The sequence below is a fragment of the Leptonotus elevatus genome, chromosome 1 (genome assembly GCF_054856555.1).
Source record: "Leptonotus elevatus isolate MCC_2025b chromosome 1, RoL_Lele_1.0, whole genome shotgun sequence".
Classification (NCBI taxonomy): domain Eukaryota; kingdom Metazoa; phylum Chordata; class Actinopteri; order Syngnathiformes; family Syngnathidae; genus Leptonotus; species Leptonotus elevatus.
The window spans coordinates 43379300-43405955 of NC_141239.1; the positions used below are offsets into that span (position 1 = coordinate 43379300).

Consider the following 26656-nt stretch of genomic DNA (forward strand, 5'->3'; position numbering starts at 1 on the left):
GGAGCAGGGCAGGCCCGGAGTTTGGATAAGGGCGCCAAGGGAGGTGTGCAAAAGTCAGACAAACATGACACAACTTATGCACAGCCTTTTACTGCAATCTTCTATGCCTGTAAGCGTCAAACAGAAAAGCACACTCAGCGTTTCGTTAGGCACGCATGTTCTTCTTACGCCGTCATCCTCGGCCAACATTTCCTCACCACATGGTTGTGTCGTCTCCCCCCGTATAGAGCCGCAGCCCTCGCCATTCCCAGTCCACCCAGTCGGGGCTCGCCGACCAGGCCACCAAGCTGTCCTTCGCCTCCGCCGAGTCCCTGGAGACCATGTCCGAGGCCGACGTGCCCATCGGCTTCAACAGGATGAACCGCTTACGCCAGAGCCTGCCCCTGTCGCGCTCCGCCAGCCAGAATAAGCTACGTTCTCCAGGTGAGCACACGCGCGCGCGCGCACCCCCCCACACACACACACACCCACACACACACACCGCTTCCTCTCCTGATCCATGCAAATCTCGGATGGAGTTAGGTAAATCCCGTGCCTAATATGAAAATGACTTTGAAACTGTATAGCTTGTTTGCGGGAGAAAAACCCTTGCTTACTACCTTGATTTCTGATGAAAATGGATTAACTATTTTTCAAATAGTAATAACTTCACCTAATGTTTTAATATTTATTATTAATCATTTTTTATTTGTAGTATTTTTTTCCCCAATTGTGTTCTGTTCGACGATCATTTGTGTTTTATTGTTTTGTCATAATTGTAATTTATTTAATCATTGTATTTTGCATTTTTATTCATTTTTTTTAAATTTATTTTTGTCAATTTTTTTGTGCTCAAGATTCCGATTTCTGTTGTCAATCAAGTATTATTGTTTGTTCTTACAGTTGAACCTTTATTGTCTAGATTAATCTGTTCCAGAAAGACTTATTAAACCTGAAAACCAAAGCAATATTTCCCATAGGGAATAATGGAAATCCAATTAATCTGTTCCAATCAACCAAAAATATTAACAAAACAAAAAAAATTTTTTATAGAGAATAATTATTATTTTTTGTACAAAAATACTTTTCAAATAAAGCTCAATGACTAATGAAGTGGATAAATAAACATTTATTTATGAAGACTTTAAATGGCGTAGACAGCAAGGAGGGCAGAGAGGGAAGCCATTTTCTAAGTTCTTCCTTGAATTCTGGAATGTTTCTCACCTGGAGCAACATTGTCATAACGTGCTATAAAAAGTCCGACTTTCAAAATAAAACCAGTATATAACAGTTTCAACACCCTTGTCTTTGGCCCCAGTGGCTTATTTAGTATTTGCACACACATTGAGCGATTTTGTACTTGTTTATGAAGTGTGACTTTTAAATAAGTCACCATGTGGCCCAATGAAAGTGTGCTTTAACTGTGTTATTGGACTGTGTACATTTATTTTGAAGGCCTGACTTTTGACAGAATGTGATATGCTGATGTTGAGCAAGTGTTGCCTTGCAGACCAGTACAGTTATTGACTTGAGTTGTTAATAAAAGCTTACATTGTACAATGTGCTTTTGTCGAATATCGACCCTTTATGCACAACTTGTGAAATGCTTTGGATGAACGTGCATCGATTCCAAGAAATGAATGCCCGAGACGCTTTTTTGTTGTTGTTGTATGAAGGCAACATTTAGACGAAAAAGTCGAAAACATGTTCATACAAAAACAAGGCACACAAAAACTTCCAGGTTCATGAAGATTATTGATGTTGTGATTATAGAATGAATATATATATAGATATTTTCAATTGTATACATTTTTCATTTTCAAGTTTTAGCACACTGTGTTAGTGTAATATTATTAGTGAAATTATACTGGGCTGGTTAGTTTCTTTATCCTCTTGGCATTCCATCTCAAATCTGTTGTGCCAATGGAGAGGCCATCTACCTTGTTCTGCTTTTCCGTGGGTTTGCCTGTGCGCATTTTGGGTTCTCCAGCACCGCAACATGTCTGACTTTTAACCATTGGTTCTTTCTTTGCTTTGTGTGTTCTTTGTGTGTTTGGGCGGCACTCTACCAAGATGAATATGCAGGTTAGTCAGGCGTCAAGACACATGCAAGAAATGTCAAATCAAATTGAGGTGTTATAGCATTTCAGTGGTGTGTACATTCTCATTCTCTATTCAATTTCATTACATCAGTATTATGCAAAATTGTCGTATTGTAATTCAAATACAAGAATAAATGAGATAACATGAAGTGACATTTAAATTCTGACCATAATAAATATGCTTTGACACATTTTTGTATTTTATTTAATATTAAACATTCTAATAAATAAACATCACTGGCACTACACTATGTTGGTCAAGTAAGTATTTTTTTCATTGTCCGTAACTGAAGTTCCCTTATATAAGTCCACATTATATAGATTTTTATTTTATTTTAGGTTGCATACCAAGGGTCACCAACCTTTTTGAAACTAAGGACTAGTTATTGAATACTGATTAATTTCTGTAATCAAATAATAAATAATATAAATAAATAAATAAAATCATAAAATAAATTGCTTCAGAAAAACAAAAAGGATCCCAGTGAAAACATGAGAACATTTATTGGTAATTGGGATTACAAATGTGTGTCCAAACACATAAAAAAAACAAAAAACTACTGGGTAGAGGCTGTGTATGTGGTATAACATAATAAAGGTGATAAATTGTATTTACTGTTTCTATCAATTTTTTTCTATTTCTTTTTCTTTTTCCAGGCGTGCTCTTCCTGCAGTACGGCGACGAGACGCGTCGCGTGCACATCACCCACGAGTTGAGCAGCCTGGACACGCTGCACGCCCTCATCGTGCACATGTTCCCGCAGAAGCTGACGGCGGGCATGCTCAAGTCGCCCAACACGGCCGTGCTGATCAAGGACGAGGCGCGCAACGTCTTCTACGAGCTGGAGGACGTGCGCGACATCCAGGACCGCAGCGTCATCAAGATCTATCGCAAAGAGCCCGTTTATGCCTCCTACCCGGCCGCCGTCCACCTGGCCAACGGGGACCTGCGGGTAAGCGAGCGGCTGTTTTCTGCTCTCTTCTAATGACCCTTAACTCATTTGCTCCCAAATACTGTACGTATAAAAACGCTCTGTTTAAATATTTCCATGGTCCCAAAAACGTATTTATATCTTTTTTATGTTTCTTTATGAGCATACAGAAAGTTTTGATGCAGCCTCTGACCTGAAGAGGTCACTTAAAGAAATGGTAGTTATTACAAAAACGGACAGCAGAGTATAAGAGATCAACCATGGCCATGTTGCAAAAAAGCTATTTTGAAACAGATTTGTGAATAATGATAATAATAACTTAGCTATATTCTAATGCAAATTGCTATATATATACTTTTTTTCCTGATGAAAGAAAATACTCTAATCTTTCTTTTGGTAGGTTCCATGTTTTTATAGCAATAGAACACAATATTCTTTGGACCTTGCAAAATCGGTCAAAATCCAGTAAAACAGCCTGGAGCGAAGGGGGTTGCTTCAGTGAACAGCCTTTAACAGCCTTATTGTGGAAAATCAGTTTTGATTTAACCAAACCAAATTGAATCGTCACATATTAAAATATGTCCTCCTTGACTCGTACCGCATCCTATGTCCTCGTCCTTAATGAGAGATGCACACCAGGTAGAAATCGGTTTGATGTTGCACTTGAAAATGTGCCATTCTTGAATTCTGTTGTAGGCCTACCCCATGTATCAAGATATGTATTGAATCTACTTTTGTTGGAGAGAGTATTTATAAATATTTGAACAGTATCCTGGAATTGCTATTACATGTTACAATCGTCCTCACTCAGCATTCACATTACGTAATTTTGTAGTTTAAGCAAAAACATTTGCAGTCTTTAATGCAGAACTAATGAGCATTTTTAGTGGATTGTTGTTTTTATTGTTTCACTGGTGATTTAAGCAGGTATTCCTCCTGGAAATGCGTTTCCTATCTTCAATAGACCATCTGTTGACGGCAATGTCGCCGTGTTAAAACAAGCCTTTCTTTTTTTCTTTTTTTTTTACATTTCCGCGTCAGTGACGATCGAGGAAGGCCTGAGGGAGAAAGATTTTTTGGTTTTAATTATTTAACACAAAACCCTGCTTAGCCAGTTCTTGCCATTAACAATGCATACAATAAATAGGAGAGTGACAAGGACAAATGGACATGCAAGTGATATTTTGCTTTGTCAGGACTCAGGATACACGCACACTCACATGTTCGAATTAAGTTGCGGATTGGCTGTTGTAAACGAACGCCGATTCATAATTTTCCCATTCCAGTCATAATGCGTCAATGCATATTGTAACGAGGGTACTCGGGCTGTCAAAAACAAATCTTCCTATTATCGATTATCCTATCAATTATTCCATCGATTAATCAAGTTTTACCTGTTTTCTGGGTTTGGTCATGTGACATTAGCAAACTCAGCTGTGATTGGTCGTTACCTGTTTCCTGAGCACACGTGATATCATCTTCAGTCAACAACAAGTGGCAAAATGTGTTTTTTAAGGTAATAATTGAACATGAAAAATAATTAAGTTATCACATTAATTATAGACACAATATTAACTTCTTACTGCTGAAAATGGCTAAATTTGTCGAGTATACCTTTAAGCAGAGAGTCCAAGTCAAGTCTCATGACCCAGACTATGAGTCTAACTCGCTGGATAAAGTTAGAGGGTCGTTTTCAACAGTCCCAAAAGGAGAGTCCGAGTCAAGCCTCGAGTTTTTCGTGGACGATTTTAGATTTCGAGTTGTTGACTTGAATTTGTTGCATCATGCTAACAATTATCAACTGTATCATACTAAAAGTATTGTAGTATTGTATCATACCTTATCGTTATACCTGGTTGTGACTATTTAAGGCATCTGGCTGAAAGACAGTTTGATTCTCCTGTTGGCCAGTTTGATTCGCCTTCTCGCGCCGGGATTCGAACCCGTACATTTTTCCTCTTTCTTTGGCTCCTTCTCCCCTCCTTTTTTTCCCTCACCTTCCCCAAGCAGTCCATTATGCCCCGTTTTGGTTTGCCCATAGTGCAGGACATGGTGTTCTCCTAATTTATTGCGCAAGGGTTCAAATCACCAACAAGGTAAGCATTGATGCTGGAAAAGCGCATCGAGTTAAGTATTAAGTGCAACAATAAATGATTGTTTGTCTTTCGATGGCCATAAAGGGAGTTGAGTGCAACTTTATGACGCTCCACAAAAAGCAGGCTAAAGTGGATAGAAAGAGTCTTTAACATTGTCGTTTATGAGTGAGTAGGGTCTCCATGGTAACGCGGGCCGCTTCCTAATTTCAGAGGGAGATGGTGTACTCGTCACGTGACTCCTCTCCGACTCGCCGCCTCAACACGCTCCCCTCGTCGTCGGGCTCGTCTGGCTCCCCGTCCCGCTCGCGCCTCTCCTACAGCAGTGGCCGCCCGCCCTCCTTTGCCGGCTCCCACTCACCCCACGAGCAGGCCCGTCACCCCCACCACGCCGCCGCAGCAGCCGCCCACGTGGCCAACGCGGGCCTGTCGCCCTCACCCAGCGCGATCCTGGAGCGGCGAGATGTCAAGCCGGATGAGGAGGTCTCGGCGAAGAACTTGGCGCTGATGAAGAATGAGTCTCTTTACGCGGACCCCTACAGCCTGATGCACGAGGGCCGCCTCAGCATCGCCTCTACGCAGTCCCTGGCGGCCATTGGCGACCCCTTCAGTTTCCCCATGTCCTCGGGGTTGTACCGCCGCGGCTCCGTGCGCTCCCTCAGCACGTACTCCGCCGCCGCTCTGCAAGGGGAGTTGGATGATTCCCTCTACAAGCCCGGGGGGTCCCTATACTCCGACACGTACTCGGCCACGCTGGGCATGGGATTCCGCATGCCGCCATCGTCCCCGCAGAAGATCCCCGACATGCACTTGCGGGACAGAGACTCGTACTCCGGCTCGCCCAGCAGGGCTTCGCCCGTCAGGCAGAATTTTCGGAAGGACTCGGCGTCCTCCGTGTTTGTGGACAGTCCCAAGTCCAGACCCAGTTCTGGCTCCGAGCCTCTCTGTCTCACGGTCGGACCCGGGGAGGGGGGAAGGGCCACGCCCGGTTTTGGATCATTGCTGTCTGGACCGGATGCTGATGCTAGCAGGTCAGTTGGAGCGTATAAAAGATATATTTGTTGGGAGTGTTCACTTATGCACAAAAAATTGTATTATACGATGTTCAAGTCGATTTGCGATTGGACGCCGCTTTTCTGCTCGCGTTCTCTGGCAGGGATCATCGTCTCGAGCGCATGGAGGCCATGGAGAAGCAAATCGCCAGCCTGACCGGCCTAGTCCAGAGCGTCCTGACTAGAGCGCCAGACAGTGACAGCACGTAAGACGTTCTAACCTGTCACTATGTTGATGGATACGGTACATGTTAGCCTTGTCACTTCTTGCCCGACAAACCAAATGAAAACAAGTTTGAAAATGGGTTTCCTTCCAGTCACTTTTATTTCGCTGTTTCCTTGTCAACTTGACAACTTGACAACTCTGCTGCCACACAAAGCAGATAAAGGACAGGGAGGGTTGGCAGCAACACATTCAGACAAATTTAAACATTTTGTACGTAAGTCTTGTGTAAAGGGCCAGAAAACAATACTTGAGCAAAAGTACAAGTATCTTCACAGAATATTATATATACTTGGGTGGTAAGAAGGAAAAGTCATCTTTCAGAATGTTAAGTGTGTGTGTGAGAGAGAGAGAGAGAGAGTTCAGTATGTATGTATGTAAGTATATATTTATTTAATTTTATGTTTTTTTATGCTAGAGCATACAGAAGACTTTGATGCAGCCTCTGACCTGAACAGGACACATAAATCAATGGTAGTTATTACAAAAAACCGGCCAGTAGGTGGGAGCAGAGTATATGAGATCAACCAGGGCAATGTTGCAAAAAAAAAGAAGCAATTTTTTAACAATTTGTGAAAAATTATGAAACTGAGCTATATTCTAATGCTAATTGCTGCAAAGCGGAAACAGATAGAAATTTACTTTTTTCCCTAGACGAAAGAAGATACTCTAATCTTTCTTTTGGTAGGTTCCATGTTTTTATAGTAATAGAACACAATATTACGCGGGCCATGCAAAATCAGTCAAAATCTAGTAAAACAGCCGGGAGCAAAGGGGGTTGCTTCAGTGAAAATGGCTGGGAGTGAATGAGTTCAGGAAGATACATAGGAGTATATATTTTATTTAAGAAATATAGTGGAGTACAAGTGCAAGAAACAAAATAATTGAGTAAAGTACACATACGAGAAAATTCTAGCACCAAAGTGTTTATACTCCATTACATTAGAATGCTGCATAAGAAAGATATTTTTCGAGTAAGTAGCAACATTAGCTTTCCGGACACAATGCAGGCGACGCAACGCCTCGTTTCTGTCCGGTGTTGCTTTTAGAGTTAGCACTGTAATGTGCTTGCCCTGTGGCCGTTGATCCCTCAGATGCGGCTTGCTGCGTCTCTGCATGATGGCGGGCTGCCCCCCGGACCAGGGAGCCGACTTCTCACGGACATTACCTTTTTCTTCCAGTGACAAGACTGACACCAACAGCGACGGCTCCGCCACTGGAAGTGAGTACTGAACAGTCGGGCTCGGAGGCGGGAACACAGACGCTGCCAGCAAGTTTTGTTTTATAGCTTGTTTTTAGTTGAAACATATTACTACTAGAAAAAAATATATATTTTACCTAAAGGTGACAGTGGTGCCTCCAAATGCAACAATGTCAGACCATGATGTCAAAAGATACTTCAGGGTCGAAACTCAGATCGGTACTACTAGTAAACATACATTTACATTTCATTTGACAAAGGCAGAGTGATTGAAAAAACAAGGTAAAAATGGATCCTAGCAGTCTTCTGACTGGCTACCTGACTCAATGGAAACAGCAGTCTTAGATGATTCACTTGAATCGGTTCCCTAACTTGAAAGAGCAGACTCATCAGAAACACTTCAGAGTCAGACTGATGAGCCGTTAAAAATCAGTTGACTGACTCAAATGAGCAGACTAAGGGCGCACTGACACTAGGGCCATTGTACCGTGCCCAAGAACGCTTGCTGCTAAATTCCGGTGGTGGGAGTGCAATCGATCCGCGCCTGAGTACGGTTCGGATCCCCAGTTTAGCACGATTGGGAGAGGTGGGCCAGAGAACGGTACGGTTGGCCGCACATGCGCACAGCTGCGACGTATATAGCAAGCGACCATTCAGGCAGCACGTGATGACGTATATTTCGGAGGCAATTAGGCCTTAGCACGGTTTGGTTAGAGTAGAGTGAGTGCAGGCCGGAGGCGCACAGGGAAGGGGGGGGGGGGGTGCAATCAGGCTTCAGTACGGTACGGAAGAAATGGCCCTAGTGTGAGTGCACCCTTCGAAACGATTTTGCAGCAATTGGTTCACCAGCTTTAGTCACGGACTCACCGCAAATATCTTGGACTCAAGATAAGTCTGTTAAATCGGTTCGCAGACTTGAAACACTCCGATGTTTGGGTCAATTAGTTCACTGACTCGACTAAATATACTTACCGGAAACACTGCGGACTCAGACTCAGTTGCTTGGGTCCACTCGAATCTGTTTACTGATTCGAGTCAATGAGCTGAACCGAAACACCGGGGACACAGACACGGTTGAGGTGTAAAATCGCTTCACTGACTCACGTGAAACACTGAAGACTGCCTCTGAAGATTTGCTTTTATCTCTTGACTGGCTTGAGTTAGCATACTCTGAAGTTTCGGTCCAACCGGTTATCCGGCTTCCGTTAACGGACTCGCTTCACTGGCCCAAGTTAATGAACTCACCAAAAACACTGCACTTACAAACTTGGATAATTCGGTTGAATTGGTTTAATGATACAAGTTGGCGTACTTAATTAAGACACCTCTGACTCAGACTCAGATGGTACAATTGAATTGTTTGCTGATTTTAATAAGTGGACTCACTGGAAAAACCTTTGACTCTGATAAGCCTGTTGAATCATCTGCAGACTCAAAAGATTTGTTTGATACGGTTTATAGGCACACCGTAACCGCATTCAACATCAAGGTAACAACGCTGATTCAAATGTCACACTGGATGAGTTAACTTGATCACTTCAGTGAGTGACTAACGTGAGTTCATGAAATGACTTTACCACCACCACCTATAATTCCCGTCACGTCGTACAATAGAATCAAGTACCATTGTAAAAAGTCCCTCTTACTATGATCTGAGTAACTGGATCTTTCTATATTCCAGCAGGACGACTAAAGAAGAAAGGTAGTTGCCATTTCATTACTCCTTTGCCCTCTCACCTCCCGTTTGGGTGTCGTCTTCTCCAGAGTAGTGCGGACCCCCTCCTCCCTCGTCCCCCCTTTCTTTCTGTCTCTTAATATCTGCTTGGTCCTTCGGGGGCTTTCATAGTATTGTTTGGTCATAGACAGGACACTGTCAGGAGACTTCTATATGTGTGTGTGTGTGTGTGTGCGTTTTGGGAGCGAGCCTTACTCCCACAGCAGTGTGTTTAAGATAAGAGCATGGTTATCCCCCCTGTGTGTCACTACCGGGCCAACTAATTGCACCTGCGAATGGGTTTACTAATAGCATGAGCTCACATATCTCCAGTGGGCCATTAGGAATTTGCGGGTATGCTCATTCACACGCTGTGCACACCGTGTACGCGTGTATATGTGTTTATTTGTTTCGTGTGTATATCCTGTAGCGTGCCCCGCGGGCCGGCCAGTGTCCTCTGAATGAATCAGCTTGCGTCCGCCCTGACCTCACCGTGAACCCTCCTTCCCCTCCCCTCCCCTCCCGTGTCCCGCTTTGATTGGCAGCTCACACGCCGTCGGCCCCGCTAGCGCTGATGCCGCCGCCGCCGTCCAACTCGACGCCGCTGAACAACGTCAGCCGCCTGCAGATGCAGCTGCACCTGCACGGGCTGCAGCAGAACGCCAACGACCTGCGCAAGCAGCTCGGACAGCTGCGCAAGACGCAGGTACGTTCAATTATTCAAAAGACACCTCTCAGGATGATGCAGTCATTTGTACAGCGCTACTGCTACGTAGGGATCGAACCTCACTGCAAGTATAGTCATTTACACCCCCTCTAAAATGTTTATAATTGCCTATATTGATGGTTTCAGCCGTACATATGGCAAAACACAACTCAAACTCATCATGCATTGCCCCTTAAAAATGAATGGCTTATAAATTGGAAGAAAAGAATGCACCACATTTACATGTAGGCTACATGTACATTGCACATGCACATGCAATGAAGACTCTCCACAATTTCTATTAACAACCCAGGCTAAATTTAACTCTTCCTCTCCATACAAAGATATTCGTTTTTCAGATTTTCACGCTATACAATATTTTCTTGATATCAATTACTACTTTCCTATTAACCAGGACTTTGAAGTGGCAGATAGCTATAAGTTTTACAGAAAAAAAAACAAGGCTAGGTGAATTTGGGAATAGCAAACTGTGAACAGGTGGAGGTTATGAAATATGAAAATAAATAAATAATTTGAAAATATTAGATTTTATATTTGCAATTTGAGGGAAGCAAATTATGAGAAAGTTTGCAGGTGTACTTTCTTAGCAATAGCTTCTCTCAAATTTTCAGCCAATTGTTGCCGTAATGCATGCTTAAAATGTTTCCATTTCCTTTTTTTTTAATTTGGCTCAGTAAATAACATTTATTAACCATTTAAATGTATTTGTCTTTATTTTTTTCTCTTTCAAATCCATTCCTGCATTAACTATCATATATTGGATTTAACAATTTGATATATTTTAATTTTTCAAAAACTTAACATTGTGCAAGGGGACAACTATTATTATTAGTATTATTATTATTATTATTATTATTATTATTATTATTAGTATTATCATCATTATTATTATTATTATTATTATTATTATTATTATTATTATTATTATCTCTTTTATCACAGTCTTTGCTGGTGTTCCTTTTGTGCATCAGCCGGGTGCAAACCATGCACCCAGGGCGTCAGTCCTCAGTCAATTATTCTGTTCATATACTAAGCACCGTTCTGAGGATTTGCGCAGATCCTTTCCAGATCTTTTGAATCTCTGTCATAGTAGCTCTCTCTGATATTTTCATGATGTTTTCTACCATACCCTTCTTTACTGTACCAAGTGCACCAACAGCCACACGGATCATTACTGTTTTCATATTTTCATTTCATTTTCTTCAGTGCAATGTTTCTATCTGATGGGACAGTCATATTAATCAGTTTGCAAGTGAAATTCACGGAATTATTATTATTATTATTATTATTATTATTATTATTACATGTAAAAGTATCCATTTTATTTCTTTATAAATAAATATTTGTAAATTATTTTTAATAGAAATGAAAGAATAAAAATAAATAGAATAGTTTGTATCGCTCATTTTGAGTGGACAATTTCAACTTAAAAATTAAAAGATATTAAATTGTTAAATTTGATATATAATAGTTAATGCATTTATTTAAAATTGTATTTTATTTTTTGAATGATAGGCTAATATTAGATAAACACTGTCCCTTTTTCTAATTAATAAAAATGTTTATAACTGCAGCAGACAGAGGGCGTTTCCTTTCCACCTTATGTGTCACCCACACTGAAGGCCCACAGCTTGCGTTTGACATGTGCCTCATGATTTATTCAACCGAGGCGGGATGCAAGATGAGGATTCTTCTCTCGCCTCTGCATATGTAAATAATATAAGCATAAATATTATTTAATATTTTATAACAAATGTTAATGTCCTCTTCTGTTTCTGCGCATCCCCATGGTGGCTTTGTAGCAGGGACCACATGGGGTCATCCACAATGCGAGTGGCGTTGTTTTACTTCCTAGAACACGAGACTCATCCATAATGCATCTTCCTCCCTTACCAGGTGCTTTCATCTCGGAGTTGTATTACACGCGCCGGCTCCGTACAATTTTCCATTCATACCACCGAGGAGGAGTTTCACGCTCTGTGAATCTGCCACACCCTGTGCTGTTTTTTTCCTTGGGGCATCCTCAGTGTGGGTGCATGAAAATAAGTGCTCACACGGGCACTGTAAAAACAAGTTTTGAGCTTTGCAGTGTAAAAAACAAATCTAGTATCCATGAGACTTGTCATTATAATATACAACACATTTTATGTTATCCATCCAAATCATATTTTAAAAAATTGCATTTGTTAACATTGTAAATGAGGGCTTTAAAAAGAAAAATACACTATTTGACATTGTTAATCAATCTGTGTGTTTTCATTTATGCATTTGTTGGTGAATTGTGATTTCCAAATACATTTGATAGAATTAATCGCACATTTTTTCTTTTTCAGTATACTGTGCTACTGAATAACAATATAGATTTTAATTATTTTATAATATCATATACCTGTATACTACAGTATGTTTCAACAACAAAAAATAAACTCACACTGTGCAGTGTGTATGAGGGCTTAAAATAAAAAAAAATTCAAGCAGTTCAAAATATGTCCTTATGGCACGATTCTCTCCCCATGTGTGTTATCGACAGCTGGAGAACCAAGACTCCATGCGCACGCTACTGAAGCGCACCGAGGCAGAGCTGAACGTGCGCGTGGCCGACGCCCTCCGCAAGCAGGAGGACCCCCTGCAGCGGCAGCGCCTCCTGGTGGAGGAAGAGAGGCTCAAGTACCTGAATGAGGAAGAGCTCATCATCCAGCAGCTTCAGTCAGTACCACACACACACACACACACACACACACGCACGGATAATCATAGAAAGGAGAAGAAAAGGCTACTTTTTGTAGGTTTACGACAAAGTGCATATTCAAGTGAGAGAGTGGCGGGGCGGCGCGGCGCTCGGGTAAAGCCGGAAGCGTAATTAAGCCCGACTTAGCGCTCCTAGATTCTTATTAAGATGTGAGGTGTTAGCAACTAATTGAAGCTCCTGCGCAAGCAGAGCTGAGAGCCACCTTGAGATCTCCGCATCAGATATGCGTCTCTGAGGTAACCATACCCAAATTTAGCCCAAGGACAGAAGCACGGAGGTTCACAACATGCAATCACATATGCATCTTTGTATATATTGGCAGTTGGAAAATTGTTCACGAAAGACTAAAGAGGGGTTCACAGGGAACAATCCATCAAATGTCGGTGCAGGCACAGCCAGTATTATTTGATGTTGTAAGTCAGATAGATTCACGTGTTGTTTGCTTTTCTTTTCTTTTTTTTAAATATTCTTTGCATGTTTTGATCATGTTTGTTTTGGGTGTAATTCCACTGTTAACCACTAAATGCCGGTACACTATTCAGTTTGAAATGGTGTAGTTTTGAAAGAAGAAGAACGAAAACAGAAAGTGCTACAAGGTTTATTCAACGTAACATCCATTTTAATCCTGCTTTTTATGCCCACAGAAAGCAGCGGCTGTTAATAAGGGTTATTTAATAATTTTATTGCTTTGGATGCATTGGCCATCATTTGTGATGTTTATGATGTGATGATAACCTAAGTTTTTTAGTTTAGAAACCCTAACCCTAAAAGTGTTTTAAAGAAATTTCAGTGACTGAGAGATTAAGGCGATGGACTGCATTAGTGCCATAAATAAAATATAAAAACATGCCATGGGAGTATTGAAAGTGGGTTTTTCTATATTGCGGATTTCACTTATTGTGGGGAAGGTATGGAACGTAACTCCCACTGTAATGAATAATAATCTTTTGTCTTTTAGTTTTTGATGGTCTACATGGTAGGTGCTCCGTTGTTGTTGTTTTTCTCACACTCTTGGCCCGTTTTCCACAAATAGAAGCCGCTCACCTAGTCACAACCCCTAGCTCCACCCTCAATTGTCACGGGGTTGTTGGACAGTTGTCACTTGCATGAGAAAGGGCCAACCCCCTTAAAATTGATACATTTCAGAAATAAAATAAGTAGGGTGTGTAAAGTGTTCTATAATTAATTGTATTAATTAAAAGATGTATGTTGGGGTAAAATGAGGAAAGCATGTTACAGACATGTTGTTAACAGACATTATTTTTCATGTGTTTTCTCCAAACGTTTTTTTCTCAATTATTATTATTTTTTAATTGTCTACATTTTAAATGAAAATTCATATTTTCCTTGCTTTATTTGAGAATAATATATTTTTTAATTATTTTACAAAATATTGCAGTGGTAAATTATGAGGCCAAAATTGTGATACATGATTAGCTCTATGCATGACAGCACCGCCCCCTCAAAACAGGCTGATTTCAGCGAGACAAAAAGTCTGTTATAAATGCTGATAGTTATAATTTGTCACAGTCTTCTTACCAAGTCACCTCTGAACCGTTTTAAATTTGACAAAGTAAAAATAGTATAACCAATGTATAAACCCATAATAATTTGCCTTATATTTTAAGCACTTCCGAATTATAGTGTAAACATTATTTCCGATTTGCTCTTGCCCCCGTGTTCCCTGAAAGCCACCAAAGTACTTTTCCAAACGTATTAATTCCTGCCCACGCCGCTCCGGTTCAGCTGGCCGCGACACCTCGGCGCAAACTGCCAGCTGCTGGAGCGAGTTAATTGAAAAGAGCGGCGGAGCGGTGGGAGGCGTTCATCCTTCTGCACGTTTCCTCCCCCTCAGTGACCTGGAGAAGTCGGTGGAGGACATCCAGAAGGGGTCGTCCGTCAACCACAAGCTGGTGAGCGTGCAGGAACTGGAGGAGAAGACGGCCGTCCTCCGAAAGTTGGGCGAGACGCTCACCGAGCTCAAGAGTGAGTCAGACGCTTTCGGCGTGACTAATTAGGCCCGCTCGTCTTTTAAGTCTCCCACCCGCCGTCTGTCAAACGTTGAATCACTCTCATTGGCTTCTCCGCCAAAGACCGAAGTTAAGTGAAGTTTGTCTCTGCGCCGCAGATCAGTTCCCCAGCCTTCAGAGCAAGATGCGGGTGGTGCTCCGGGTGGAAGTGGAGGCCGTCAAGTTCCTGAAGGAGGAGCCGCACAGGCTGGACGCTCTGCTCAAACGCTGCAAGACCATCACGGACACCCTCAACGCTATGCGCAAGTATGCAACAGCAGGCCAGATGAAAGTACTCTTATTCACTTGAACAATCATAATCCTGGAAGAGGACGTCAAACCAAACTTTTTTTTTTAGAAAATATGCTGAATCGCTTGTTTTTATTCATCTTAGGGGCCATGTGCTCTCGTCTGAAGATGACATCACGGTTGTTCACGCTCAGGTTACAACCAATCATGGCTCATCTGTTTTCTGAAACTGAGCTGTGATTCGTTATTACCTTAGTACTGATCAACTGTGATGTCATTTTCAGTGGACAGAAAGTGGCAAAATGGCTTCCCTCTGAGATGGATAAAAATATCTCGATTTTGCTGCTTATCTCATATTCCACAAACACAATATTAATCAGATAACAGCGTTGAGACTAATGGGGCTGCATGCAACATATTATTGTTAAAAAAAAATTGGGTTGACTTTCCCTTTAAGTGGACAGTTGACAAAATGGTATTGAACTAAAACAAATGCCTCACCCTCAAGAAATGCTTCCTTTTGATGAAACCACATGTGGTCATAATTACTCTGAATATGACATCTTATACCCCCATGTGTCACCGTAGATGTCTTTATCATCTCTGAATGAAGGGGGGACATTAGACCACCCGAACACTAGACATGGCTTCTGTAATGCTGTAGTCCTGCAGAAATAACATTACTATGATCTCTTTGTAAAACAAATAATATTTGAATAAAGGCCTCAATTTAAATTTGATTTACTCCTGGCATTTAAGACAAAAAAATTCCTCAAGGTGTATGGTGTTAAATTTTACACTCTAAAAACAGTTGGGTCAAAAGTAACCCACTTTGTGGGTCAATTTGACGCAAATTTCTGGGTTGTTTTATACAAAATGACCCAATTTGTTGACCCAAGTAAAGGATCTGATCACTATTAATGAGTTGTTTTACGTTGGGTCAAATCGACCCAAGTAGAGGATCGGTCCATTTTGGACCCATAGTTGGGTTATTTTTGACCCAACTGTTCTTTAGAGTGTATTGTGGATCTGGAAACAAAGTCTGCATTTGCCATAACAATCCATGTCAATTAAAAGCTTACCTCCACTCAGGGCCGGACTGGGACTCATTTTCAGCCCTGGAGTTTCAGGGCTCAGGCTGGCCCACTTTAGTTCAACATTGGACAGTTTGTGTATCAATGTAAAATAGATGAACGTTCCCTCCAACAATATTCATATTATATTTGATCAAAAATGTAATTTACAATCGAATGCTCTTACAAGAGCACAATCGTTGTTTATTTGAAGAAGTGAACATAAAATGGGCAATAACAAAAGGACAAAAACCAATAAGCAAATGTACATTAAACGGAAGTGAAGTGTAAAATGTCTTATACATTTCACACTTCACGAGACACACTTACCAAATATGAAACCAGCAAGATTTAAGGCAGCTAACGTTGTACTCTTATTTTGAAATGTGTTCTCACCACTTCTGGTGCACTACTGAGCTGACTGACGCTAACTTGGAGAGCAACAATAATCGTAGGAGGCTTTCCCATCATGCTTTGCTGCTGTTACTAGTAATAGTTGTGATTGGGTTTTGCCTCTCTTATGTGTTATTTTTGTACACACAATATTTAATATAGTTACAGTGTTACTGTTTCTATTAATGGATTAAAGTTTTGCTACTTTTGTTATAAAATTATTGGAACTTAGTGACACCCTTAGTAACAAAGTGCTATATATAATATATAATGGCCTAAGTAAGGTGCATTGGATTTAGTTGATTGCCAATGAGACAGTCAACTTAAGATGACATGAATGCACGTTTGCTGATTTTTTTAAACACGCCTGCCGATTTGCGGTCTGAAATATAGAGCGGTCCACCGAGAATTGCCCCGCCCCTCCAGATGGCCTAGCTCAGGCCTGGTAAAAATATGGGAGGCCTTGCAGCTTTTTGGATGATTTATTTAATTTTTATTTAATTTTATTTTTAAATTTATTTATTCGGGACAGTGCATGTTAACGAACATCACATGGGACACATGCATGTAAACACACCACACCGGATTATAAACAGATTACAGAAAGAAACCGAAACAAAACATCAGGGAGAAAAAGCACAAGATACAAAGTAACAAATATTGATTAAAACATGATTAAATGTCCAAGTAATGATTAAATGCCTAATTTGCTTTTAGCCATGTTGCTATGAAGCTATTGAACGTGTTTCTGATGATTGTGATTTGTATGGCTCACTCTCCAAGGCAAGCCAACGAGAGCGTGTGGAAGAAACACGAGGACTTCACGTCGTCCAAGCACAACGAGGAGCTAAGAAAGTTCCCGGATTTCGACCTCCCCAACAGCCCGCCGCTCGCCATCAATGACATCGGGGGAGGAAACAGCCTGTCCAACTGGAGCCCGCACACCAGCCTCGCCCGCCGCCACCACGGGAACCCGGCGGGCCAGCACAAAGACAATCACCCGCCCGTCCCTCACAAGGGCAAAGCCCTGGAGGAGCTGGAACGCCGCAGCGCTGCTGATAAGGCGTCGTCGGTCGAGGTTCGCCTGGTAGGAATCATTTAGATTCTTCTCCCTTTTCCCATCCTCTTATCATCGAGCCGAGGTTTTATCAGCATCCGTCGCCCTCCCAGGCGGCCGAGCGCGACTGGGAGGAGAAGCGGGCCAGCCTGACGCAGTACAGCGCTCAGGACATCAACCGGCTGCTGGAGGAGACCCAGGCCGAGCTCATGAAGGCCATACCCGACCTGGACTTTGCCGCCAAGCAGATCAAGCCCTCCTCCAACGCGACGTCCTCGCAGGCGCCCCAGACCCATCAGAGCGGGACGGCAACCCCTGAGCACCGCACCGTCAACAACAAGCCCCTGCAGAAGAAGGACAGCGGGTCCAGACTGGGATCTGGTGAGCAGTGCAGCAAAAATATTGTCAGCTTCTTCAAGATCAAAGAAAAGGAAAATTCCCATTTCAAATGAAAGCGCTTGATAGCTTCTTGTTGAATAATTTAATCATGTTAAACGGAGGCTTTGAAGTTCCAGGTACACCACACACCGCTGCCAGTTAGAAAAGCGAGGTACACGCATACTGATTTTTAACACCTTAACCTATTTTTAAAATGTGAAAGACCGCACATATAACAAGTGAAAAAAAAACACTTTCATATTCTCTTACAGTCTATGGTGTCCTCCAGATGACCACTACAGCACACCGCCATTGTCATATCTGCACCAACTATCTCCTCTCCCAAATCAGATGTCTGTTGTAGTAGCAAGACTGACCTGCGAGAGGGAGCATGGTGCCACCGAGCAGACTGATAGAAAATACAAAAAAAGAAGAAAAAGATTGGTTGACTATAGATGATCTGATATTGACATAGTGGTGGCAAACTGTTTTCCCTTTTCAAGCATTTAGCACAATAAGGACATTCTTTCACAGACATCCAAAAATGGGCCTTTGCTGATTTTCAAAACAAAGGCTGGAGGGGAAAAAATGCTCAAATTCTTTCCGATTATTGGTTTGTGCTCCCACTTTAAGAAATACATAAAAAAAGGATTTGCACATAATATATTCCAAGGAAGAACTAATGTTGGTGCATAGCTGGATAATGCGTTCTGCATTTTGCTGTGATTGTTAATAAATTAACTTTTCTGTTTTGTTTTGTTTTCCGTAAATATTGATTTTGTATGAACTTTTACTGCATACATTGCTTATTTTTTTCCCATTTTTACTGTGATTGATAGTTTCTTTATATATTTTTTTATTATTATTTTTGTTGTCTAAATTTGCAATTAAGTCAAGGTTCATTTTAAGTTTTAAGCCTTTTAAGAAGAAGCTAGCAATTGAAAACTGCAATCCTGTATCGAGTTTAGAGGCTCCACATTAGTATACGTTCTAAACCATAAAAACATAGCGTGACTGTCAAAGAAGAAGCAGGGTGCCACAAAGAAAGCAAAGAGAATGAAGGAGAGTGTGGATATGTTGATAGGTGTGTGGCAGGTAGCACCTGTTTTAAATGTGCAATTCTGCCACCTACAGGAATGGAGTAAAACAGAATCATAATTGTGAGTCTTGTTGATGGTTGTTTGGCCAGATGGAGTTCTCTAATTGTTGTTTTTTCACTCCTCGCAGATGAGCTGACGGTGCCTCGCTACCGCACAGAAAAACCCTCCAAGTCTCCCCCTCCGCCCCCACCCAGACGCAGCTTCCCGTCTTCTCCGGGTTTGATCACCCGCAGTGGCGAGACCCTCATTCCTGGGAAGAGCGTCAAGGTAATCAGTGACAAAACAGCCTGAAAATGTCACTCGAGCAATTTTTTATTCAAATTGGAAATAACTGCAATTAATCATTTAAAAAAAGTCAAATTCCTGAACGTGCTTGAGAATGTGTTCCCTTCTTGCTTTCAGAAGTCCGACTCTGAAGAAGCAGAGAGCCAGAAGCCTCACGTGAAACTGAGGAGGACGGTGTCGGAAAACCCGCGTCCCGCGTCCACGCCTCCCACGCTGTCCGGAGACAAGACAAACGCAGAGCAGGAGAGAAGTTCCGCCCAGTTGGAGGTAAGCGGTTCTGTTATGTCCTGATGGAAGACCGCAACCTCACAAGCCCCGCATGTTACTGGACAGATGTGCTCGCCAACAGTGAGCACATGTTCAAGCAGCGGAGTCCGTATGTGCCCCTGTTCATGGCAGTGGGTGAAATCAGACATGACGGACCTCATAACCTCATTTTTAAATCAGCTGCTTGAAGTCTAAACCCCCCCAAAAAAATTCAATATATTCATTCATGATTCCTTTAGTCCGTAAAGTACTTGGTCTGCAGACTTTGTGTTTCAATCAAATGAATTCAAGTGCTTTCCTGGTTTATAGGGCAGACCTTTGTGTTACGTTCCACACATGTTGACGGAGAGTCCCGTCCGAGATGTGCCTCGTTGTTCCGCGAGCGCTTCGCCTCCTCAGCGCGAGCTGGAGTTGCAGCGCTCTTCAGAGGAGGACGTCAAACAGGAAGTGACTTTGCTCCTGACCGAGCTGGAGATGAGGGCGCTGTCGCCTTTCGAGGTCCACGAGCTGAGCAGCGCTATGGGAGTCATTTTGCAAACTCGCACCGTCTCGGCGCGCGGCGCGGCGCTCTCCGAGGCGCACTTGAGTGAGCGGCCTCTGCTGCTGCTCTTCAGGGAGGAGGCCACGCTGAAGGAGGCCTACAAGCTTTTGCTTTCCCTTTTGGAGACGTCGCCGCCGCAGCCCAAACCCAGAAAAATATCCTCCCCCTGCTTGGGCCAGCGGAGCGCCTTGGTGACGGCTCTGAGGAGAGGGACAGAGACAGGGGACGTGGTTCTTAAACTCCAACCTAGCACCGAGACCAAGAGTCCCGACGGAGACGAGCGTGTTTTGACATCAGATCCGGCCTCCACACAGTCCGAACCAGGAGAAAGTGTCCGCCAGAGTGCCTACAAGCGGCTGGACAGCTTGGAGGAGACCATTCGAGAGTTGGAGAACACGTTGCAGGAGATCAGCGGAGGTTCCCGTTCGGAGGACGCCGACGCCAAAACGGGCAAGAAGCCGCCAGTCCCGCCCAAGCCGGCGACGCCGAGACAGGTTCTTTCCTTACGCCTCCTCGCCCGACACATTCTTTTCCTCATTTCCTCTCTGAGGGTCTGCGGGGAACTTTTCACGCCTCTGATGTCTGCTCCCCCATTGGCTCACAAAAGGAAAGGGGCGGGACAGACACCAGACTTGTCTTGCGCTGTGATTGGCTGTTGGCTGTCCGTCTGTACTCTCTCACCCTTCTCATGCTTTAAACTGACAATAAAAAAAAAAATACTTCTTATTTTTTATTGTCGTTTCTTTGCTTCTACACCAAAACACTTTTCATCTTTGTTGTGCTGTGAAAATGATACTGTTTTATTGTGATACGAAAATTATGTTTTTCATGAAAGGAAGCCTATTTCTAGCACAGAATTACTCTAAAATAGTAAATGTAGTGTGCAGCTAACCACAAAGGGATAATACCAATGCCGTTAATAGCGAAAATTCGTATTTGACATCCCTCATAAAAGGTTTATCATTTCCAATAGTTGCCATAAGCACTACAGTAGTAATACTGTACTGGCAATACTGTTTTTGCCTTGGTCTGAGCACAAAAGCAGCAAATAGGTGAAATTGAAATGAGGATGATGGGGCAAAAAAATTGTGTGACAATTTTTTTTTTGCTACTGTACTGTCTCTAATGTTGTCAATTTTTTTGTGAAAACCTTAAATAACAATGAGGTACATATTTAGTAATGAGTATAAAACTTCTTACATACTTGCAATTTCAGATTACTTTTGACAGAGATATTTACTGAGTATTTTGGAGCAGTGTACATACAATCATTTTCAAAAAAGTAATTTTTGGGCTGAAATGGGCTTCCATACCTTTAAAGAACAGTTGCTGTCAACCTCCCAAAATGTCGGCATGTGCGGCTGCACATATTGCTTGTCACAATGCAACACTGCCTGCAACAGATTGAACTACATATACATTAAATGCACAATCTCTCAATAAGATACTATAATAGAGATGCGTATAATACCCCCCCAAAATTTGTGATACCATACTAAAAATGCTAAGACCATTAATGAATAAATACCTGTGTAATCTGTATTGCATCTCTTTGAAAAATGAGCAACTTCAACATAGCGTCACTGCTGCTGGTGTTGCCATGTGACACAAACGCAACATTCCCAGTTGCTGTGCTAGTGCAGCTTACCACTCAGCGCCCGCCGGGCTGTCATATTCCACTGTTACGAATGCAATTCGGGATCTAATTTCCCACGGGCTCGGCAGAAGATTTCAAAGTCCTCTCGCGTTGTTTCGTCATGGCCGCGCTTGACGTTGCATCACTCGCCACACTGTTGCTCCTACCCGCTCTCCAAACGCTTACTACTGATTGTGTTGGAAGGCAAAAGCGATACGACGTGGCAGCTTGTGAAGTTCATCTCGTATTAACTCCGACATGGTGTCGACATTCATACAGCGTTTCCTTCTTCTCCTCTTTACAGAGGTGGCAAAAGCAAAAAAACAGACTCAGATTCAACACTGTAAAAAAGTGCAGACTCTAGTTTTTTACTGATTGTTTTGCATATATCTACTCCACTATCAAAACAAAAGAAGATTTTATGGTACATTTCATAAATCTCTCCCCTCTTGTCTTTTCCAGGGAGGGAACGGCGCCCTGTGCAAGGTCCCGCCTGCCCCGGCCTCCAAGCTGAAGCAGCTGCAGCAGCAGAACAGCACAGACAAGTACAAAGGTGGCAAGAGGGAGGACTTCCTGAAGACCCAGCAGCAGGTACAGTACGTCCTTCTCAGGGTGGGGGTGTGCATGCTGTGGTGACTTCACCTGCATGGTACCTCTCCTCCATGTTGTAGTAATCATAATTGCTGTCATCATGAATGTACCTTTCGTTGGGATGACAGAGAAACTTTTTGATGTTGATAAGTATTAGGAGCAACGGATGAAGGCCCTTTTGGAATTGCTGTTTATTTATTTATTTTTATTTTTATTTTTTTTATTATTATTTTTTTTTTATTATTCCAAAGCCTGTGAAACACAGTCAATTCTGTAGAGTACGTTTTACTCGAAATGTAGTCTATTTGTTCCCACTCTAAACAGAGTCAAATTTACACTTGGAAAAGAGTAAAAGATGCACAGTAAATTTTGCTCAAAGTACTTTTAGTGTGTATGAAAGAATTTGCCTGTCCCATGAAAAATCTATTAAAGATTTTTCACTCAGAAATTTAAGTAAATTTTGCAAGAAGACAACTAAAATGTACTTAAATTATTAAATTAATTGACTAAAATGTATTTGACCCCAAAAAAAGTAAATAAAGGGTTGAGGAACGAACTCACATACTTCAGCTTGGGAGACTGCCACACCTGAGCTATGCCACTCCTACTCTTTGCTTATATCCAAAAGGAGACCAAAAATAATGTTTTTACGTACGTGTAGCTACAAAGATTCCAGCTGACACGAGCTGCATGGCTCAGGGAATACATTGGTTGTCTTCCAATCTCAAGTTGTGGGTTTGTTCCTCAACCCTTGAGCGACTTTTTTCTTTTTTGACTCTCTTCCTAGTGTAAATTTGACTCTGTTGAGAGTGGGACCAAATAGACTGTTTAGAGTAAAAATTACTCTACAGAATTTACTGTGTGGGCATATCGGGGTTAAAATGTATGTAGCCTCCACCACTAGTTCTAATCTATCATATCAGGACATTGAAAAAAGTCTCAAAGACCCATGCACAAATATGAACAGGAAGACGGCCATTTTGGTTCTACTAATTAAAATGTGATTGGGCTCTGAATTTTGGAGATCCATCATACACATTGACTACATTCTGTGCTTTGACGACAAGCACATTGTTGACGACATACATATTGTTGACAGAAAAACATTTAGCTGTCGCAAACTTTCATCTTGATTAGCCGTCAGAATCGTCCCTCCGCCGCCTTGTTGATTTGATGAGCAGCACTCGGCTAATCAGCGTAAGTTTCCACGTCGTTGCCGCTCGGCTTTTGCGATTATACTCATTTACCAGTATGCAAATCAGTTGTTTCTTTTCTGGTTTGACGTCAAAGACGACGAGCGTCTTGGAGAAAGAAACTAGTAGCACTACTGGAACCGAACATCAGTACCTTCTCATACCACAACCACATGAGTGCTTTATTGGCTTTTTTTTTTTTGTGTTTCCATATATTATGAACATCAATCATGGATTACAAATGATTTATCAAATAACACAAAAAAAACAGACAGATGCAAACATTAAAAGTTGGGATGCCAAAAATGAGACAAATACATGAATAAATGTGTAACACGACTCGCTGCTAGCCAGTAGCCGCGAACGCCAACTGTCGAACTGATGCCGTATATACCATATAAGGTCTGACATAAGGTAGGATATCATCTTGAACGTTTTGAGAACAGTAAATAAATATACTTAATACTAATAAAGAGAACGTTTTGACATCTTGGGTTTCTAAACTTTGTTTATAAAATTTTTGAGTGAATACAATAGTATCAGAAACATGTACAAAGTTGACAAATGCCAGAAATGGACCCCATAAGCTCCCAAACTTAAAAGAGCGGCCGATTAAGGACAGTTTTATTTTCTCTAACTTAAGAAAATAAAGTGTCTCTCTGATCCAGCGGGTATGGCAAGGCGGCGACTGAGATGTCCAGTTAATTACAATTAATCTCATGGCTAGCAGAGTGGCGAATGCTAGCACCTCCTTTTTAGATTTAGGCAAAGAAGGCAGGGGGTGGGGGGGCAAACGGGCCTTAGTGTAATAGATTGATGTACCCGTCTTAAAATCTCTGACCACTCTTCCTCAGCAATTGTCAGCCCCAGGTCCTCCTCCCAGAATGACTTAATTCGGCTCAGCGACTCTAAACGCAAACAAAAAAGACGGAAGCGCAAGTACTGGGACGTGGCCCACATGTCGCAAACCGGAAACGGAAACAAAGTTGATGGGTGAAAACCCGGAAGTCCCGCCTCCTCTATGGCATATAGTCCATAGAACCTAAAGTTCAGTAGAGCCAGCCCCCCCCCAGGTGGTTTTGGTCTTTGTAAATATTCTTTGCGCATTCTAGGGACCTTCTTGTTCCATATGAAAGATGAAATCAAACTATCTAATTTACGGAAAAATGACTGAGGAAGAAAGAGTGGTATGCGCTGAAACAAATAGGAGACCCTCAGGAGTATGTTCATCTTAACCGCATTGACACGAGCAGCTAAAGATAAATTAAGCAGAGACCACCGTTCAAAGTCGTCAACAGGGGAGCAAACTTTGCTTAGAAAGGTCCCCAAATTTAAGTGTAACGTGAATTCCAAGATAAACAAAACTGTGTAAGGCAACTTTAAAGGGAAATATTTGTAGGGGAAAATTCTTAGCAGCAGCATTTATAGGAAATAAAAAAAATTGTCAAAATCAGGATTGCCTAGTTGACCAGATGAATAGAGAGACACATAAAAAATAAAAAAAAAGATCTCAAGCTGCGCAACCCTATGGTAAGCGTAAACGTACGTTAAAATTCATCGACTATTAGGTTTTAATAACCTGGTAATCTTTAGCTGACGTCACATGGTTACCACCCTCGAGAGGCGTTTAGGTCTACAATTAGCTTAAAGCGTCCTTGTCAGCGAGTCTTTTCAAAAGAAGACGAAAAGAGAAACAGCAAGCTGTGAGTCGGCGTCATGCTGAAATAATGAGATTAATTCGGCTTTCATCAGGCAAGTACGGGAATCCGCTCGGCTCGTGGCGAGGCTGGCGGGCGTAAATTGCGGCAGGCGGAAGCTCGGGACATAAAGGAGAGGAAATAGTGAAGAAGGAGAGCGAGCACTCACTCGTCCTCTCATCATCTTCATCATCATCATCATCTCGGATAATCAGAGAGTGAAGAGGCACCACTGGGATTTGTACCAATCCCATCCCAATCTGAGGCCACCAAAGTTTCTTGTGATGTTGATGAATTACTCCCCCCATAACGGCAAAAAAAAATCCTTGTGGCTTTACTTCACATGCTTCAATAACTTTAATTTCCTTTCCTTTAAAGCCCCTTGCACATTCTTATCGCAACATGCATAACATTTACACTTTAGTAGTGTGCTTATAGTTAGCATCAAATCATACTTTAGTTGGTTTTATAATCCCCCAAGATTTACTTTAAGGAGACATATTGTGGAAAATTGGGTTTTTAATTGCTTGCATAGTATGGTCTTTGGAGTACCTGCCACACTAGTTCACAAGTGGAATTTGACGGCTTGATGGTCAGTGGTGGGCTAGCTACTTGGAAAATATCCTATACAATATTTTATGCTATGTTAATCATTGCTTACATACTGTGAATGTAGCCTACATACCAGAGAAATTGAGATGGCTAAACTACAAACTATTCAACATTTAATGTAGATTAACTACACTGAAATTAGCTACCAGAGAAATGTAGCTAGCTAAACTCCAAGCTAGTGATAGACCAATAATCGGCCCGGCAGATAATCTGCGCTGATATTCAGCATTTTATGAGTCAGCGGCTGTTGACTCCCTGCAGCATTGGCCCGCCCACAGCACCATCTGATTGGTTGCTCGCGCAGTGCTGACAGCCAATAAGCAGCAATTAGCGGCTATTAGACTGCGAGCTAACGGCTAGCTCGCGGGCTAACCTAATAGCCGTTTTTTAGCGGCTATTTGGGAATTATCCCGGGGCTAGCGTGTGGGTGAATGGTTAGCCCGCGAGCTAACAGTTAGAATTAGTGACTATTTGGGAGTTGGCATTATAGTTAGTGCAAAAGCTGATGGGAAACAAAACAACCTTTAACATGTTACAAATCACAAAAGCTGTTTAATAAACATGTGCTTGAAGGCATTTAAGCAGTCAAGTGCTGGAGTTTTGATTATTATTTTATTATTTCAAATTTTTGACCCAAACCTTTTTTTTTTCCTGCAAATGTATATCGGCTTCAAATATTGATTATCGGCCTCCCTGACTACCGATAATCGGTATCGGCCCTGAAAAAAAGCATATCGGTCAACATTAAATGTAGCTTACACTGAATTTACCCACCAGACAAATGACAAAAGGACCTAAATTAA

The 26656-nt window shown here is 42.0% G+C and overlaps 1 protein-coding gene across 11 annotated transcripts in view; it reads left to right on the top strand.

Moving 5' to 3' along the window:
- Window positions 1-26656, top strand: part of srcin1a (SRC kinase signaling inhibitor 1a) — a 106411-nt gene that overhangs the window by 77108 nt on the left and 2647 nt on the right. For 5 of the 11 annotated variants that reach the window (XM_086066775.1, XM_086066803.1, XM_086066837.1 and 2 more), the window contains 16 exons: window positions 228-423; window positions 2739-3034; window positions 5320-6137; window positions 6263-6364; window positions 7476-7603; window positions 9264-9284; window positions 9842-10002; window positions 12554-12729; window positions 14628-14758; window positions 14901-15048; window positions 17280-17583; window positions 17667-17934; window positions 19159-19298; window positions 19434-19583; window positions 19893-20618; window positions 22223-22351. In XM_086066775.1, coding sequence (XP_085922901.1) covers window positions 228-423; window positions 2739-3034; window positions 5320-6137; window positions 6263-6364; window positions 7476-7603; window positions 9264-9284; window positions 9842-10002; window positions 12554-12729; window positions 14628-14758; window positions 14901-15048; window positions 17280-17583; window positions 17667-17934; window positions 19159-19298; window positions 19434-19583; window positions 19893-20618; window positions 22223-22351 — 3894 coding nt within the window. The remainder of the gene's footprint in view (window positions 1-227; window positions 424-2738; window positions 3035-5319; window positions 6138-6262; window positions 6365-7475; window positions 7604-9263; window positions 9285-9841; window positions 10003-12553; window positions 12730-14627; window positions 14759-14900; window positions 15049-17279; window positions 17584-17666; window positions 17935-19158; window positions 19299-19433; window positions 19584-19892; window positions 20619-22222; window positions 22352-26656) is intronic. The other 6 variants (XM_086066783.1, XM_086066812.1, XM_086066821.1 and 3 more) reach the window with 6 other exon arrangements.